The sequence below is a fragment of the Cololabis saira genome, chromosome 6 (assembly GCF_033807715.1).
Source record: "Cololabis saira isolate AMF1-May2022 chromosome 6, fColSai1.1, whole genome shotgun sequence".
NCBI classification, from domain to species: domain Eukaryota; kingdom Metazoa; phylum Chordata; class Actinopteri; order Beloniformes; family Belonidae; genus Cololabis; species Cololabis saira.
Window position 1 is genome coordinate 38,210,099 of NC_084592.1, and position 17,434 is coordinate 38,227,532.

At 45.6% G+C, this 17,434-nt stretch overlaps 1 protein-coding gene across 1 annotated transcript in view; it reads left to right on the plus strand.

Moving 5' to 3' along the window:
- Nucleotides 1-17,434, plus strand: part of mylka (myosin, light chain kinase a) — a 94,547-nt gene that overhangs the window by 38,065 nt on the left and 39,048 nt on the right. Inside the window, exons 14-19 of the mRNA XM_061722951.1 lie at nt 112-267; nt 4,865-4,981; nt 9,706-9,903; nt 10,039-10,246; nt 10,321-10,365; nt 13,598-13,712. Coding sequence (XP_061578935.1) covers nt 112-267; nt 4,865-4,981; nt 9,706-9,903; nt 10,039-10,246; nt 10,321-10,365; nt 13,598-13,712 — 839 coding nt within the window. The remainder of the gene's footprint in view (nt 1-111; nt 268-4,864; nt 4,982-9,705; nt 9,904-10,038; nt 10,247-10,320; nt 10,366-13,597; nt 13,713-17,434) is intronic.

A 17,434-nucleotide genomic window follows, 5' to 3' on the forward strand; every position in this document is an offset into this window, starting at 1 on the left:
CCAGGATCCATGTGAACTCTTCTACGCAGATGACGCACTGCTTTTCGCTGCTGCGTTTGTGGGTTTGTTGCGTTCACCTGAAGATGACGTCTCTTTTCCGTCCTCCTCCAGAGCATCCTGTTCCGGCTGGGACCCGTACCTCGTATGTCGGGGGCGTGGCCACACTGACCATCCAGAGCTCATCGCGGCGAGATGAAGGATTGTACGCGTGTGTGGCAGAGAACGTCCACGGCCGAGCCGAAAGCAGCGCCCGAGTCCACGTCAAAGGTCAGAGGTCTCAGACGTGACCGTGAACCACAATTGTTGCTTCACACACAATGATGTGGGACTGAAGGAAACGTTGACATGTGACCATCGCGTGATCTGAGGCAGATGATTGTGACTCGGTTAGCAAGCGTGAACTCAATCCACAATATTTACCTTTATTTTCATTTTCCTGTTAGATTAGTTTCTAACAACCAAACTCAACCAGCATCTAAGAAAGTGCACTGAAAAATAAAACAACCTGTACGTCCCTTTGACTAACAGAGCTTTTATAACGGGCTTCGAAGGCCAAAGTGTAATTTGGTTTAAAAAAAAACAACAAAAGAAAGCAGTAACCTGGTTATCAGACCGTGAACTGTCAGCCAATCATTCACCAGTGTCTCCAACAGAAACATCATTAGAGCTTTATAAGGAAAGTCAGTGAGCAGGAAATCCCCGACACACACACACACACACACACACACACACACACACACACACACACACACACACACACACACACAGTGAAATATCAGTGGGTTCCCACAGACTGACCCTCTTGACCCTCTGGGCCCACCAGCAGATGTCCTTGTGTGGACTACAGTTTTTAAGATTTTTTAAGTGGGTAGTTTTGTGTCCTCGTGGAGTCCAGAACAGTTTACATCCTGGACATCTCCGACTTGGACGTGTTGGCGTCATTAGTGGATGAGTGAAAGTTTGAGCACCCTGTTGCTTTTCTTTAAAACTTGAAGGCAGCAGTTTTGCCAGGTCTGACCGCGTGACATTTACGTGATAATTCGTGGCGTCCGTCAGCCTTAAAAAGGTGTCGGAGCATCCGCCGTTATTCCTCCTGTTAATGGCTGCAGCACCTCAACTACTGAGGTGGCATTCATCCACAGATTTTTGAAGCCTCTGGGCTGCACAATTCTGTTAATGACACAGTCACTTGTATCATGGTGCAACGAAGCAGGGAAACATCTAAAACCTGCAGGGACACCGGCCCTCGAGGACCAGGATTGGTGACCCCTGCAATAGAGGAACTGCAACTGTTCCTGCTGGATCTGACTCCTGGTGGTCAGTAGAGGAACTGCAACTGCTTCTACTGTCGGGACATGTTGGGGCATGCGCGCACCAGAGCTGCAGCCTCTGCTGTCTGACGCCCTGATGTTCATTTTCAACAGAAAGCGAGGAGGCATGGTCTAGGCCCGGGGTCGGCAACCCAAAATGTTGAAAGAGCCATATTGGACCAAAAACACAAAAAACAAATATGTCTGGAGCCGCAAAAAAATTAAAAGTCTTGTATCAGCCTTAGAATGAAGGAAACACATGCTGCATGTTTCTATATTAGTTATAACTGGGGGAAGATTTATTTTTTCATTATGCACTTCGAGAAAAATTTTGAAATTCTTGAGAAAAATGTTGAAATTCTTGAGAAAAAAGTCGAAACGTCGAGAAAAAAGTCGAAATTTCGAGAGAAAAGTCAAAATGTCAAGATTAATGTTGAAGTACAATCTTGAGAAAAAAGTCGAAATGTCGAGAAAAAAGTCGAGATTTCGGGAAAAAAGTCGAAATGTCGAGGAAAAAGTCAAGATTTCGGGAAAAAAGTCGAAATGCCGAGAAAAAAGTCAAAATTTCGAGAAATGTTGAGATTAAAAAGGAAAGGAAAAAGGAAGAAAAAATAGTAAAAAGGGAAAAAAGAAGAAAAGAACAAAAAAAGAAAAAAAGAACAAAAAAAGAGTAAAAAGGAGAAAAAAATTAAAAGAGGAAAAAAAAGAAGAAAAAAAAGGAAAAAAAAAGGTCAAACATTTTTGAAAAAGCTCCAGGAGCCACTAGGGCGGCGCTAAAGAGCCGCATGCGGCTCTAGAGCCGCGGGTTGCCGACCCGTGGTCTAGGCCTATGCAAAGCATTTTGGAAAGGCAACAGCTCTAGGTCACCCATCTACATCCCTTTTTAATTTTTTATTCTCTCCTCAGCCACCAGCCACCTCAGAGTTGGATCACGAAACAGACTTTTGCGCTGCCATTGCCTGTTGAATAAAATGAACAAGAAGCCGCGAGTCGCTCTTTTCGCTGATGTCACATCCTGACTCAGACGTCTGACGGCCCCACCCCCCCAACCAATCGGATGCCTGTAGTGTGATGACATCGGATACAGGCTGACTCAGCCCGCTTAGAGCCGGCAGAGTAGATACCAGGCCCCCGGTCTCGCACTCAGCAGGCACGCCGATTTTTCCCAGTGGCCAGCCGCGGTACTGTCACCAAAAATCCCATGGGGCCCAAAAAGCTTTTTTCCCATAGACCGCAATAGTAAAAGAGAAGCCTCTAAAACTGTTCACAGGACACCTCCAGCTGTAATCACCGGCAATTACTAATCTTTGTATTCTATATTTTTAAGTCATGGACTTTATATCCTTCAAAAATGTTTTCTAACGGCCAGAAAAGTCAAAGAAAAGTCTCTTTCTGGGCGTGACGTCACAGCTGTGTCCGTGCACTCCATGGATGTATTATATTGTAATAATAATATACATTAATTAATATATTATATTAATACATATTATATTAATACTCGTTCTCATTGCCCCGGGGCATGATGGGAGGCACCAGAGCATCATGGGAGGTGACTCAACTGCGCATGCTCTATGGGCCCCATAACACGGAAGTAAACCCGGAAGTCAGGAACTTTTTCGGCGTATGCGACAGGCGAGCAACTTCCATTGAAATGAACGGCAGCCATTTTCCGGTCCGGTATCCAGGTTAATATAATACATCCATGGTAGATACAGAAAAAAGTATCTACTCGGCATGCCTCCACCCCTAGTGGAGAAGCGCAAAACCGAGGCGAGTCGAGTCGGGCTGAGTAGGTACTTGTGTAAAAGCGCCATAACTGAGCCCTGTGGCACTCCTCCTTCAGCTTGACGGCCTCCCTCACACGGGTTGTCCACCAGGTTCGGTGATCACTGCCAATGATTGATTCTATCAACGTTTTATTTAAAATGGAAAAATTCGCCGTCTGGAAGACCGGTAGAGTCTCGCGGTCGGGATGGACTGATTTAAAAGTTTGGTTGGTTTTCAGAGTTTTTGGAGGGATCTGGTCTCCGTCGAGGCTTTGGTTGATTCGGGTAGTGGATGTGTCAAGGTCATTGATTTGAGAGATTTAGGTTAAGACTTTAAGTTTAGTGGTTTTATAAAACAATTTATATTAAATAAAGCTGATGTTTCTCCCTGGTAGGTTGTAAATAAGTCGTCAGACTTTCGATCGTGTGCGTGTGTTTGTTCTCTCTCTGGTATGTCTGATATGTACACAGAACAGATCACTCAAACTGTGTTCATATATGCACGGACACACAGAGAGAGAGAGTAGTCCATTAAATGTTTAGGTGTGTGTGTGTGTGTGTGTGTGTGTGCGTGTGTGTGTGTGTGTGTGTGTGTGTGTGTGTGTGTGTGTGTGTGTGTGTGTGTGCGCGTGTGCGTGTGCGTGTGTGTGTGTGGAGAAAGGAAAAGGAAATCCTCTCTCCTAATAAGGGAAAGGACAAGTGAGGACCAGAATGATGGTGGCAGACTCGCATGCATACACACACGCACGTGCACACACTGATGCGAGAACATTGCGAGTGTGTCCAGGAGTTTGTGGATGCTTTTGTTCCTGCGGATCAGAGATCTGACCGAGCAGGCGGTGGATCTGTGCATATCAGACACGAGACGAGCTCCAGCACACCTCTGGAGTTTCCTCCTTCCTTCATGGAGCTGCTGGTTATGGTGGGAGACCTCTCCCCCTGAGTTCAGCCTGTAAGGCAGTATCAGCTTCCTGGTGACGCTGCAGAAGGGAGGCCTTCCAGACGAGTTCAGGGAAAAATTTACTAAATCAAATATGAAGCATCAGCGCTGTTTGGGCCAGATTTAATGTTTGTTTCCGGCAACGATAGCCACTTTTTCTTGAAATCCAAACTAAAGAAGCAGTTTATTTAAAATAATCTCATAGTGTGATTTAGTTAGATCTGTTAAAGACAACTGCTGCTGTTCTTCAAAAGTTTTGTTTAGCATGAACGTGAAAGCTGCTGTGAGGAAAATGAGCTAGTGGTGAAACTGAGAACATTTCTACACTTGTGTTTAATTTGAATAAACACGACTTCACCAGGACCTTTTAACTGTTGAACTAGTAGTAGTTAGTTAATAGTAGTACCACGTCTGGCCACATGGGGGCAGATCCTGCGATACCGCTTCGTCTCACTGGAGTTACGCCTCTTGATGGCTCGCGCCGGCGGCTGACACTTGGTCCCTCCAGGTTATGTTCTCCTCCTCTTCTCAAAGTTCTATCTGGTTTTAATGTTCAGCTGCATCCAATTTCCATTTTACATTTAAGTTCAAGCTTCTTCCTCAGGCCCATCCACACCAGCCCACAACAAGTCATGGTGGTCTGATTGTACCGTTAACAACACAACTAAAGGTGTTCGCTACAATACAGGGAGATGATTTCTCATGCAAGGTTTTTCTTGTTTTCACGGAGATCGGTGAAGATTGAGTTGGTTTCGTATCCCCCAGTGGTCTTTTGAGGAACTGCAGTTTTTTTGTTGGCATGTCGGCGCTTTGTTGGTCCTCCTGACTCTTCTTCTTTTGTGTTACAGGAAGCCGACCGGCTCACAGCTCGGAGGTCACATGTGAAGCCCCTCGCTTCATTACCCGACTGAGCGACCTGAAGGTGATGGACGGCAGCAAAGTCTCCATGATGGTGGAGCTGAGCGGTACGAGCCCACAGCTTGTGTGTGTGTGTGTGTGTGTGTGTGTGTGTGTGTGTGTGTGTGTGTGTGTGTGTGTGTGTGTGTGTGTGTGTGTGTGTGTGTGTGTGTGTGTGTGTGTGTGTGTGTGTGTGTGTGTGTGTGTGTGTGTGTGTGTGTGTGTGTGTGTGTGTGTGTGTGTGTTTGCTGTGGTATTTCCTGTCTGATCTCCAGGGAGATGGTAGAGATGAGGACAGATTTACTCTGGACGAGTCCTGCCTCTTCATTTCCTCTCCTCTCTGTGTGTTTGTGTTACATAATAGTTTTCCACACGAGGCTTTCTCATATAATCTGTGTGAAGATCAGATCTGCAGCTCTCTTGTCACTCATCAGTCTCGAAATAAACACATCGTGCATGGATGTCCCTGTTTCCACGGCGACTTCTGCAAGACTTTTACTTTTGGTGTCTTGGTTTCCACGTTATTTTTTCACTCACAAATCAAACTGGGGGGATGAGGTTCTGGTAGAACAGCAGAACTTAAGTACAGCATCAAAGTTTAACGTCCTTCAGTGTATCTGTTTGTACAAACTGGTGTTGTAAAGCTGCATAAGAAAATAGTTCTGTGAAAGCATCCATCCATCCATCCATTAGGGATGGGCGGTACGGACAAAAAAATGTATCACGATAATTTCTGGCATTTATCCCGATAACGATAAAAATGACGATAAAAAAAATACCAATACAAAAAGTGTCATCAAAGGGAATCTTTCTTTCTTTCTTTCTTTCTTTCTTTCAGGCTCCTTTCTTTCTTTCTTTCTTTCTTTCAGGCTCATTTCTTTCTTTCTTTCTTTCTTTCTTTCCTTCTTTCTTTCTTTCAGGCTCATTTCTTTCTTTCTTTCTTTCTTTCTTTCTTTCAGGCTCATTTCTTCCTTTCCTTCTTTCTTTCTTTCTGTCTTTTTTTCTCATTTCCTCAATTTATCGTTTTTACCGTGAGATGACAAATTCTTACCGTGAGACATTTTTATGACGGTTTATCGTGAACGGTAAAATATCACCCATTCCTACCATCCATCCATCCATCCATAGAATAGAATAGAAGAGTTTATTGATCTCCCAGAGGAGAAATTCAATCGTGCAGCAGCCAAACACACACACGCTCAACGGTTTATACAAAAGATTAGAGTAGAATAGAAAATAGAAGAAATAGAAATAACCAATAAATAGCTGAAATACGTGAGGTATTTAGCGGTTATTGCACATCCATCCATCCATCCATCCATCCATCCATCCATCCATCCATCCATCCATCCATCCATCCATCCATCCATCCCCTCTTAACCAACCCAATTCATCTTTGCCAGGACTATGCTGATTCATTTCCAGACCACCTGATGTCTCTGGTGTGTCCAAAGTATGGCTTAAGGTCTTCTCTTGGTTGGACACACCTGAAACGGCTCCATCAAGGAGGGGACTTGTCCATACGCAGATGTTGCACTGATCCTCTCGTCGGTCTCCTGCGTCTTCCTTCCTCGGTGCTGCAGCTGCATCCAGATATGCGCTAACTCCTGCGCTCGAGTCAGTTCCTCTTGAGAGTTGGAGATCTCTGACACCAACAGTACTGTCTGAAAGATCCATTTTGCTGGCTGGGAGGCATTATGAGTGTTACTTGAATGTTACTTGGGGGTCAAAGGAGGTTTTTCTTTAAAAAAAAATCTAACACCCTCGCTCAAGTGATCCAACCACAGATGCTCAGACTCCGGCCTTTTGTTCCAGGAGCATTTGGCCACAGATCTAGCTGCTTGATCCAAAACCATCAGCTGCAGGTTGGATGGTCTTCTTCTTTGCTTCTCGAATAATGCTCAGCATTGTAAGCACTTTGCAGATGGATCTGCAAACTTCAAATCCTCCAAATGCCCTGCAGCTAATCTCCAGAGGTTCACAAGTTCTGCCGTTCCTCCTCACACTCCCTTGTACTTATGTCTTCTCTATTTAGCCTCATCCATCTTTGGAAGCTGTTCGATGTTGGCAGACTTTAGCCTTTTGGAGAGGCTCTCTTCCAGTGTCCAGTCAGTGGAGGTGATTAGGAGCTCAGACATCACTCTGGGTTGTTCTTCCAGCTTCTCTCCAGCTTTGATGAACATTGTGGTCCTTGGCTTGTGGTTGTGGTGTTGGTGATAGCGAGCTTGTGGTGGTGATAGGTGGCTTGTGCTGGTGGTGGTGTTAGTTGGCTTGTAGCTGTGTTTGGTGGTGGTGGTGATGGCTGGGTTGTGGTGGTGTTTGGTGGTGACAGTTAGCTTGTGGAGGTGATAGTTGATTTGTGGTGGTGGTGTTGGTCATAGCTGGCTTTTGGTGGTGATGGTGATAGCTAGCTTGTGGTGGTGGTGGTGACAGTTGGCTTGTGATGGTGTTTGTTTGGTGGTGTTGGTGGTGGTGGTGGTGATAGTTGGATTGTGGTGGTGGTGATAGTTGGTTTGTGGTGGTGTTTGTTTGGTGGTGGTGGTGGTGGTGGTGGTAATAGCTGGTTTGTGCTGGTGGTGATGATAGTTGGCTTGTGGTGGTGTTTGTTTGGTGGTGGTGGCTGTTTTGTGGTGGTGTTTGTTTGGTGGTGGTGGTGGTGACAGTTGGTTTGTGGTGGTGTTTGTTTGGTGGTGACAGTTGGTTTGTGGTGGTGTTTGTTTGGTGGTGATAGTTGGTTTGTGGTGGTGTTTGTTTGGTGGTGATAGTTGGTTTGTGGTGGTGTTTGTTTGGTGGTGATAGTTGGTTTGTGGTGGTGTTTGTTTGGTGGTGATAGTTGGTTTGTGGTGGTGTTTGTTTGGTGGTGGTGGTGATAGTTGGTTTGTGGTGGTGTTTGTTTGGTGGTAGTGGTGATAGTTGGTTTGTGGTGGTGTTTGTTTGGTGGTGATAGTTGGTTTGTGGTGGTGTTTGTTTGGTGGTGGTGGTGATAGTTGGTTTGTGGTGGTGTTTGTTTGGTGGTGGTGGTGATAGTTGGTTTGTGGTGGTGTTTGTTTGGTGGTGGTGGTGATAGTTGGTTTGTGGTGGTGTTTGTTTGGTGGTGGTGGTGATAGTTGGTTTGTGGTGGTGTTTGTTTGGTGGTGGTGGTGATAGTTGGTTTGTGGTGGTGTTTGTTTGGTGGTGGTGGTGATAGTTGGTTTGTGGTGGTGTTTGTTTGGTGGTGGTGGTGATAGTTGGTTTGTGGTGGTGTTTGTTTGGTGGTGGTGATGATGGCTGGTTTGTGGTGGTGTTTGTTTGGTGGTGGTGGTGACAGTTGGTTTGTGGTGGTGTTTGTTTGGTGGTGGTGGTGATAGTTGGTTTGTGGTGGTGTTTGTTTGGTGGTGATAGTTGGTTTGTGGTGGTGTTTGTTTGGTGGTGGTGGTGATAGCTGGTTTGTGGTGGTGTTTGTTTGGTGGTGGTGGTGATGATGGCTGGTTTGTGGTGGTGTTTGTTTGGTGGTGGTGGTGACAGTTGGTTTGTGGTGGTGTTTGTTTGGTGGTGGTGGTGATAGTTGGTTTGTGGTGGTGTTTGTTTGGTGGTGGTGGTGACAGTTGGTTTGTGGTGGTGTTTGTTTGGTGGTGGTGGTGATAGCTGGTTTGTGGTGGTGTTTGTTTGGTGGTGATAGTTGGTTTTTGGTGGTGTTTGTTTGGTGGTGGTGGTGATGATGGCTGGTTTGTGGTGGTGTTTGTTTGGTGGTGGTGGTGACAGTTGGTTTGTGGTGGTGTTTGTTTGGTGGTGGTGGTGATAGTTGGTTTGTGGTGGTGTTTGTTTGGTGGTGATAGTTGGTTTTTGGTGGTGTTTGTTTGGTGGTGGTGGTGATGATGGCTGGTTTGTGGTGGTGTTTGTTTGGTGGTGGTGGTGACAGTTGGTTTGTGGTGGTGTTTGTTTGGTGGTAATAGCTGGCTTGTGGTGGTGTTTGGTGGTTGTGGTGATAGCTGGTTTGTGGTGGTGTTTGGTGATGGTGATAGTTGGCTTGCGGTGGTGCTGATAGCTGGTTTGTGGTGGTGTTTGTTTGGTGGTGGTGGTAATAGCTGGCTTGTGGTGGTGTTTGTTTGGTGGTGGTGGTGGCTGGTTTGTGGTGGTGTTTGTTTGGTGGTGCTGATAGCTGGCTTGTGGTGGTGATAGTTGGCTTGTGGTGGTGATAGTTTTGATGCTGTCAACAATGTTTTAACCATTTGGCTGTGGCACCACCGATGGTAGCCATCTGTGATGTGCTCCAGGGCTCCTCTGATGACTCACTTTTGGAGTTTGAGGTTCTCAGGACTGAGTAGGACGTTGTGAGTAATTTGGACAAACAAAAAAAACATTCGGCAGTGGATATCCTCTTTGCAAAAAGCAGAAATGGAATCTAAGGACAAAAATGCCAAGAACAAGACTCCAGATGCAACTGGCTGGAAGGCCAGAGAACCAGAACCAGAGGAGCACAAGTGATTGAGGCGGTAACTCCTATCAGTCTAGAATACCTAACTGGAAATCAATTTAAAACCAACCTCAGTAGATTTTGTGCTATCATCAGGTACCAGGTAGAACATATCAGGTGCTGTTTGTGTGTCAGGTCACTTAACGGGCTCTTAGAAGACGTTTTTGCTGCCAAATGGCACTTTAGGAAAATAACTAAACCCGAGTGAGCTTGCTTACGTAGTGGTGAAATGAATTTGTTGACTTATTGATGACTTGAAGGAGTTAAATGAAGTAAATTCTCCATCACTGTTGATCAGCGCTGCTTGTGGAGGGTTGATGACGCTGTTGTTGTCCCCAGGTCAACCCCCTCTGCAGGTGGTGTGGCTCCATGATGGGCAGGAAGTGACGGAGTCTGAGGATTTTCACCTGCTCAGGGTGGAGAACCGCTGCACTCTGATGATCCAGGAGGTCTTCCCCGAGGACACGGGGACCTACAGCTGCCGGGCCTGGAACAAGTACGGAGAGGACCGCACTGAGGCCCGGCTCACCGTGGAGGGTATGTCATGTGACATGGACGGTACTGAAGCGAGGATGTTGCAGCTGCTTTTAGCGCCCTTTAAAGTCCCAGCCGGGACCTTTCAGCATGTAGATGCACGTTAACCTCACCAGCTGCTGTGTGATTGTGGTTCAGAGCCTCAGGACGGGGTCCAGCCCTGGTTCATCACCAAACCCAAGCCGGCGAGCGCCGTTGTGGGTCAGCACGTCCTGCTGTCCTGCGCCGTCGCCGGAGACCCGTTCCCCGAGTACACCTGGACCAGAGGAGACCCGAGCCGAGCTCTGAGCTCCGGAGGAGACTACGAGCTGCTGCAGAAGGAGGACGTGGTCTCGCTGCTCATCAGGTCCAGCGACACACAAACAGCACCAGCGTCTAACAACCAGGACGAAAGTGACTGATTGTGTTCTTCTTCATCAGGCGGGTCCAGAAGCATCATGAGGGAGACTACCTGATCATCCTGAGGTGAAGCAGCAACACCAATGAGCTAGGGCTGTTCGATTAATCGATTTTAAATCGTAATCGCGATTATGTAATTAGAACGAAGTTAAAACGTGAAAATCGTAAAATCGATTTAAAAAAAAAAAAAAAAAAAATATTTTTTTTTAAATTTTTATTTTTTTTTTTACCTTGTCTGCACACATATTAATGATTGATACCATATTAATGATTGATACCATATTAATGATTGATGGAAATACTTCTCAATACCTGCGACAAGTGCCCCATCAGAGAGGCTCTTTAGTGTAGGAGGGGCCGTTGTAACATGCCACCGGGCATCCCTCAAGCCAGATGCCGTAGACCGGCTCGTGTTCCAGCAAAAAACTTGCAAATGTGAACAGCAAATGTAATGACTGACATTACACACCTCTACCTCCTTCATGGGTTGCATTATTATTTAGCATGCAAAGACCCAGTTTAGTTTAATTAGAAAATGTCTTGTTTTATTTAATTGGAAATATAACTTACTGTATGTTTGCAAGTGCTGATTTGCTGATTTTTTTTTTCAGAGATAAAACTTTATATATATATTTTTTTTTTTTTACTTTTTTTAAACTTATTTTACAGAGTTTTGCACTTTATTCATTCATTTTTGGTTTAATAAGAGCAAAGTTTGCACTTAAAGCTCAATGGGGCAAATGTTCAATAAAAAAACAGCATATTTGAAATCATTTCTTTGCCTTTTGTCAATTCACAAAATAATCGTAATCGAAAATCGGATTTTGAGAGAAAAAAATCGAGATTTTATTTTTAGGCAAAATCGAACAGCCCTACAATGAGCAGCTACTCACACACTGACACTAGATATTGTACAGAACGGCTAAAATAATCCCCCATGATGGACAGGATTACAGCGATCACGTCCCCTCCCCCGCCCGAAGGCCATCACCCATCATCCCAGTAATATCATGTCTGCGTTCGATTATCCATGAAAAGCCAACATTATGCCTGGAGAGTAATCCCCCTCACATGGAGGCGGTTCCTCCTCGTAGTTCTGTTCACCTTGGAACGCGGACCTGGATCCTCACTAGAAACCCGAGACTGCACATCCAAGTCTAGAAGCTTCTAAACAAAAATCCTCACTGCTACCAATAAAAGCACGAGGTGTGTGTGTGTGTGTTTTAGCAGCGCTGCTGAGGTCCGTGTGACGTCCACACTCAACCCGTCCCGACTGTAATTCATCCGCGCGACGGCGGACGGGGCGATTCCTGCCTTGAGATCCCATGTGATCCTGTGGCATCAGTCATTTGATCAGCCTGCGTCCAGCTCCATCTGCAGCGTCAACGCATTCCTCATAGTTTAACAGCGTTTTAATCAACTTTGACCCATCGCCATGACAACATGCCGTTGTGCTTAGGTTCATCAAAAAGCAAACAACAGTTTTAGCACCGACAGTGCTAAAGCCAGCAGGGAATTAAGGAGAACTGCACCTCTTCTATTCGCCACTGCGATGAAACTTCACGGCAGAAACGAATGTCTTTAGAGGAACCGCTCCGACGTTCCGGCGTCATTCAGTCAGATGAGACGGAAATACAGAAATATTTAATCCACACAGCAACAAACATAAATATACGGGAAAAAATGAGTAAAAAAAACAACCTCCCACAGCTTGATTGCATAAGTTTGAACACCCGTCCCAATAGTTTGACACAGACACACCTTTTGTTGCTGTAAACTGCAAATTTCCCCTCTGTGGGACTATTGAAGGCTTATCTTATCTTATCTTATCTTATCTTATCTTATCTAAGCAAAATTGGGATAAAATTCAAGAGTCAAAGTTCCTTCAGTTTGTGGGGGTGGGGGGTGAGACGGCCCGAAACCGGGGCCCAGATTTGTGCAGAGGATGTCAGTTGCTCGTAAAAGGAGACCAGAACCAGCTAGTGGAGACCAGAAGCTTCTGGAAGAGACCAGAAGCAAAACGGGGGTTTTGATGGACCATTAAAGTCCCGTTAGGAAAGGGTGGCAAATCAGGTTGAAGTTAGGGCTGTTCGATTTTGCCCAAAAATAAAATCTCGATTTTTTTCTCTCAAAATCCGATTTTCGATTACGATTATTTTGTGAATTGACAAAAGGCAAAGAAATGATTTCAAATATGCTGTTTTTTTATTGAACATTTGCCCCAAAATGAATGAATAAAGTGCAAAACTCTGTAAAATAAGTTGAAAAAAAGTTTTAAAAAATATAATAAAATATAAGGTTTTATCTCTGGAAAAAAAAATCAGCAAATCAGCACTTGCAAACATACAGTAAGTTTCACGTTTTAACATCGTTCTAATTACATAATCGCGATTACGATTTAAAATCGATTAATCGAACAGCCCTAGTTGAAGTCTCATTTGTTGGAGGATTAAATTAATGAAACAATGACGAATTCCTGACATTTATTTCATGCATTCATCTTTAAAGGTGCAGACTTCTCATGTCCACTGAAAATTCAGTCACATGTTCAGCGGACAAACTGTAAATAATTAAGATTAGTCCAATTCATGACAACATAGGACGACATCCTCTTCCCCCGCTCCGTCTTCAGACCCATTACAACCTTCGTGGAACCTGGTTACGTCAGGCGCCGACGCTCCCGCGACGCTCTGGTCTCTGACCTCTGAAGACTTTCAGTATGGTGGGTCCATCCAGCAGTTGGTACCACGGAGATGCGGCTGCTCCCTGAGCATCTGGTCTCGTGAGCGTCCGCTCTTTAGGTGCAGCTGCGTTGTGGTCTGGGTCATTTGGTCCGGCCTCTGATGTGGGGATTCTTGTGGGGATCGGGGTCTTGGCCCGTTATCAAACACACTCGATTCCTTTGTGTTCATGGGACGTTCCTCGCGTTGACCTTTGTTTTTTTTCTTTTCTTTTTTTAAGATCGTAGCTCACGTAATGGTTTTAAAAAGCGGGCTGACTTGGTGCCGGCGTCCCCGTCTCCCATCACGTGTTGGAGACAATCAGAGACCCTCCCTAGATTTGAGAGGAAACAATGTCCGCCTGGAAACAGAGTAACAACTGCGCATGGTATCAGGTTTCCTGCACAGATGAATCACGACAACTATGAGAACATTAGAGTCCAGCATGTGGCCCGCGGGCGGCTATGTGCGGTCCAGGACCGGCTCGTCACCAGAACCTGCTGTCGGGTCTCGGACTGGCTCGTGGGCTGCTCCAAGTCCTTTGAACCACATCTGAGTTGAGGCTGTATGTGTGCCAGGAACAAGGTGGGGGAGTGCAGTGCTGTGGCCAGTCTGTCCATCACCGGAGGAGGGGACGCAGACCGGAGAGGAGGAGGAGGAGGAGGAGGAGGAGGAGGAGGAGGAGGAGGAGGAGGAGGAGGAGGAGGAGGAGGAGGAGGAGGAGGAGGAGGAGGAGGAGGAGGAGGAGGAGGAGGAGGAGGAGGAGGAGGAGGAGGAGGAGGAGGAGGAGGAGGAGGAGGAGGAGGAGGAGGAGGAGGAGGAGGAGGAGGAGGAGGAGGAGGAGGAGGAAGAAGAGGCAACAGCGACAGCAGGTAAGGCTGAAGATAAGAACTCAAATGTGAACATTTCTGCTCGTGAGTCACCTGAATGAAGCTGATACTGAGGCCCCGTTTACACGTAGCAAAAACGGTGGTGTTTTCATGCGTTTTGGCCGTTCGTTTACACGAAAACGGAGCTCAAAGCCCCCAAAAACGATCATTTCTGAAAACTCCGGCCAAAGTGGAGATTTTCAAAAACTCTGTTTTCACGTTTGCTTGTAAACGGAGGAAAACGGAGGAAAACAGAGATTTAGGCTCAGAACGTCACATTATGCAACAGAAACGTCACCAGCATCATCTGTGCGACCTGTGTTTACAATTTGTTTGGCCACCGTCAAAAGTAGTAACTTGGAAGTAACTGGCGTCAAGGCTGATTTATGGTTCCGCGTTACACCAACGCAGAGCCTACGGCGTAGGGTACGCGGCGACGCGCACCGTACGTAGGCTACGCCGTCGATTTAACGCGGAACCATATTATTCAGGCTTCACACGTGTCATTTGTTGATGTTTTTTTCCAGGATTCCAATTGGCTTGCATGACTTTACGCTTCTCGTTACACTGCCCCCTGCAGGTTTGGCTGCTCATAGCACCTTAACAGCGCTTTCATGCGGGTTCGTGTAAACGAGGATATTTTTGAAACGTAGAGGGGAAAATATCCGTTTTTGTAAATACCCGGCTATGTGTAAACGTGGCCTGAATTTATCATCACAGTAAACACAAACTGGTCCCTCGGGGCCGAGTCCTCAGACCCCCGGGGGTCCACCAGGGAGCAAGGGCCTCCAGGTTTGAAGGAGTTGCTCGTTGCCATGTTGGTTGGACTGTGTAACTCCAGATACTCTGGACCAGTCCAACCTGGTGCTGAACCACATGCAGGATGTTAAGAGGTCAACATGACCTCCTGAACCTGGTTAAGCTGTTGTGCAGCAGGTGGTTGGACCAGGTCTCTTGTCCCATGTGTTGGAGTCTCCGGTGTTTTTGAAATGTGTGACTTCAGGAAAGTTTCTTGGTTGCAACTGAACAGTCTCACTGTATCCCATAATACAATACAGCTTGAGCAGGTCACAGTGGTCATCTAACTGGCATCCAGGGCCGCCGCAAGGGGTGTGCGAAGCATGCGACCGCACGGGGCCTCGCGCCCCAAGGGGCCTCGTGCTATGGGCCGTACTAGTCTGTGCATATTGTTGAGGAATTTATCAAACCAGTTCAGAAGTCCGCTTTGTGGTTTTTATGAGGTTTTATTGAGCCGGCGGTGAGCACGTCTATACAGACCAGAGGTCTGGTAGAAAATGCTGACCTCGAGTGAAGTTGTAATCAGATTCTTATACAACAAGATGCAGGAATACACGAATCAGGCGAGAGACAAAAAGTAATTTACAGTCGGATGTGAATCGGGCCAAATGTCATTATCAGACATTTGGCATGACTGTCACAGACCTCCAAATCACCCCATAGGGTGCTTTCGTGATTCAAGTCTGTTTGAACCAACTTCCGAGGTGTCGGGATCTGCACGGGGGGTAGGAACCCCAAAGGTGTTGGGTCCTAGTTCAAAGCCCTGCAGGAGGTAGGACTGGGCAACCTGCCCCTGCAGGGGGCCAAGCTGCTTCATCAATATCAATAAATATATGTGCAATGATGCGCGTGTCTGTTGTTCAATACAACTGATCAGACCAAGCGCAGACACAAGCTGCTCTGATCCAGACGGTGGAGTTGGAACAAACTGTCACACAATGTCGAGAGAACGATATAAATTCAGGAAATTTCCATCAGGGGATGAAAAAAGAAAAATACTAAAGAAAATGGAAGAGTTTAATGCCTCTCTGAAAGCCTTGTTAGATAAATTTGTTACAAAAATCACCGATCCGACCGGGTCTCAAGCAGCCGCGGGGCCCCGCGTCGAGGCAAGCCAGATGATGATGAGGCAGGGGAAGGTATCCAGTATTTTGCTAATTGGAGAGTTAAAATTGCGCATATAGACACCCGATCCGACCCGAAAAACCCCCAAATTTTGCGTGCGTGAGCGTAGCGAGCGCGCGAGGGCCCCCCCCCGGCCATTTCGCACAGGGCCTCGCAAATATCCCAGTCGGCTCTGCTGGCATCCATTGGTACCGTTGTGCTTTTATGGTAACACACCAACAAGGACCACTAGCCTAGTATGCAGTATGTCCAGAGTCTGTAGTACATACTGCATACATTTTATGTGCAGTAAGCATTAAGGGGGGAAGAAAGAAAAAACAAACACTTAACTAATTTATTGAACACCAGCAGACATGCATCGCACCCTAAACACAATTTTTATTAAAGCAATACCACGTTTGGCCACATGGGGGCGTGTAGCTCTGCTGTATTAAAAAACCTCTGATACATTCTGTCCACTGGAGGAGCCTCTATAAACTCTATAAATGTTGGGTCCCCATGTGGTCCGAAGTGGTACTGCTGCACACACTGTATTTACTTTAAACTCTAAACAAACACGTTCGGTTGCTTCTTAGCGCTTTGGCCTGAATCTGATTCAGATTTTAGCCCATTTATATTTCAGTTGCTTATGCTTATAATAGGGCTGGGCGATATGGACCAAAAGTCATATCTCGATATTTTCTAGCTAAATGGCGATACTCGATATATATCTCGATATTTTTTCTGTGCCTTAATTGGGGTTTCCCCCAAAGCATTATAGCATAGCATCTCTGTTAGCTTCATTTTTTTCTGAGGCAAACCCTTAAAAAAACAGTCAGTTTTAATACAAAGCCTCGTGCCAAATGTCATACAGGTTCCTTTGTTAACAGAGGTCTGCACAATATCAAAATGTATAAAACAAATGAAATAAAAATAAACTGCCTGCATATATAGAATAAAAATGCTTCTTGAATAAAATAAAACAAATATCCCTTTCCTGCATAACAATTAAATTAAAATACACTGTGCAATTAATACAATGTAGACAGTAACAGGCAGACTTTTCCACTGAGGTTGACAGTTGTGCAAATAACAAAACATTTGTGCAAATCTCAAATAAAACATTCAAGTCAATTTGTCACAAAATAAGCTATATCAAAATCATTAAAAAAAAAAAAGTAAAAAAAAAAAAAATTATTATTATTTTTTTTTTAAATCGATATAAACGATATTGTCTCGTACCATATCGTGTTTGAAAATATATCGATATATATTAAAATCTCGATATATCGCCCAGCCCTAGCTTATAAGTTATTGTGATTGAACAAAGACACCAGATCTCGTGGCAGAGTTCAGAAGCTCGTGGAGGCTGTTGGGACGAAACCACACGTCTGAACCGTATCTCCACTCTGGCTTGCTCTCGGATGGCTGAACTTTTCACCCCCCCTCTTAGTGAGGGAGTCTGGCCACCCTGCAGAGGAAACTCACTTCAGCTGCTTCATAATATAGTACTTTCAGGCTCCACAGTTCATGACCACAGCGATGAAGATTGGCCGGTATACAAAAGAGTATACCGGCTGCAACATGGTGTCAATTCAACGCCAGAAATGTGCTGTGAATCCAAACCCAGGATGTGTAACCACT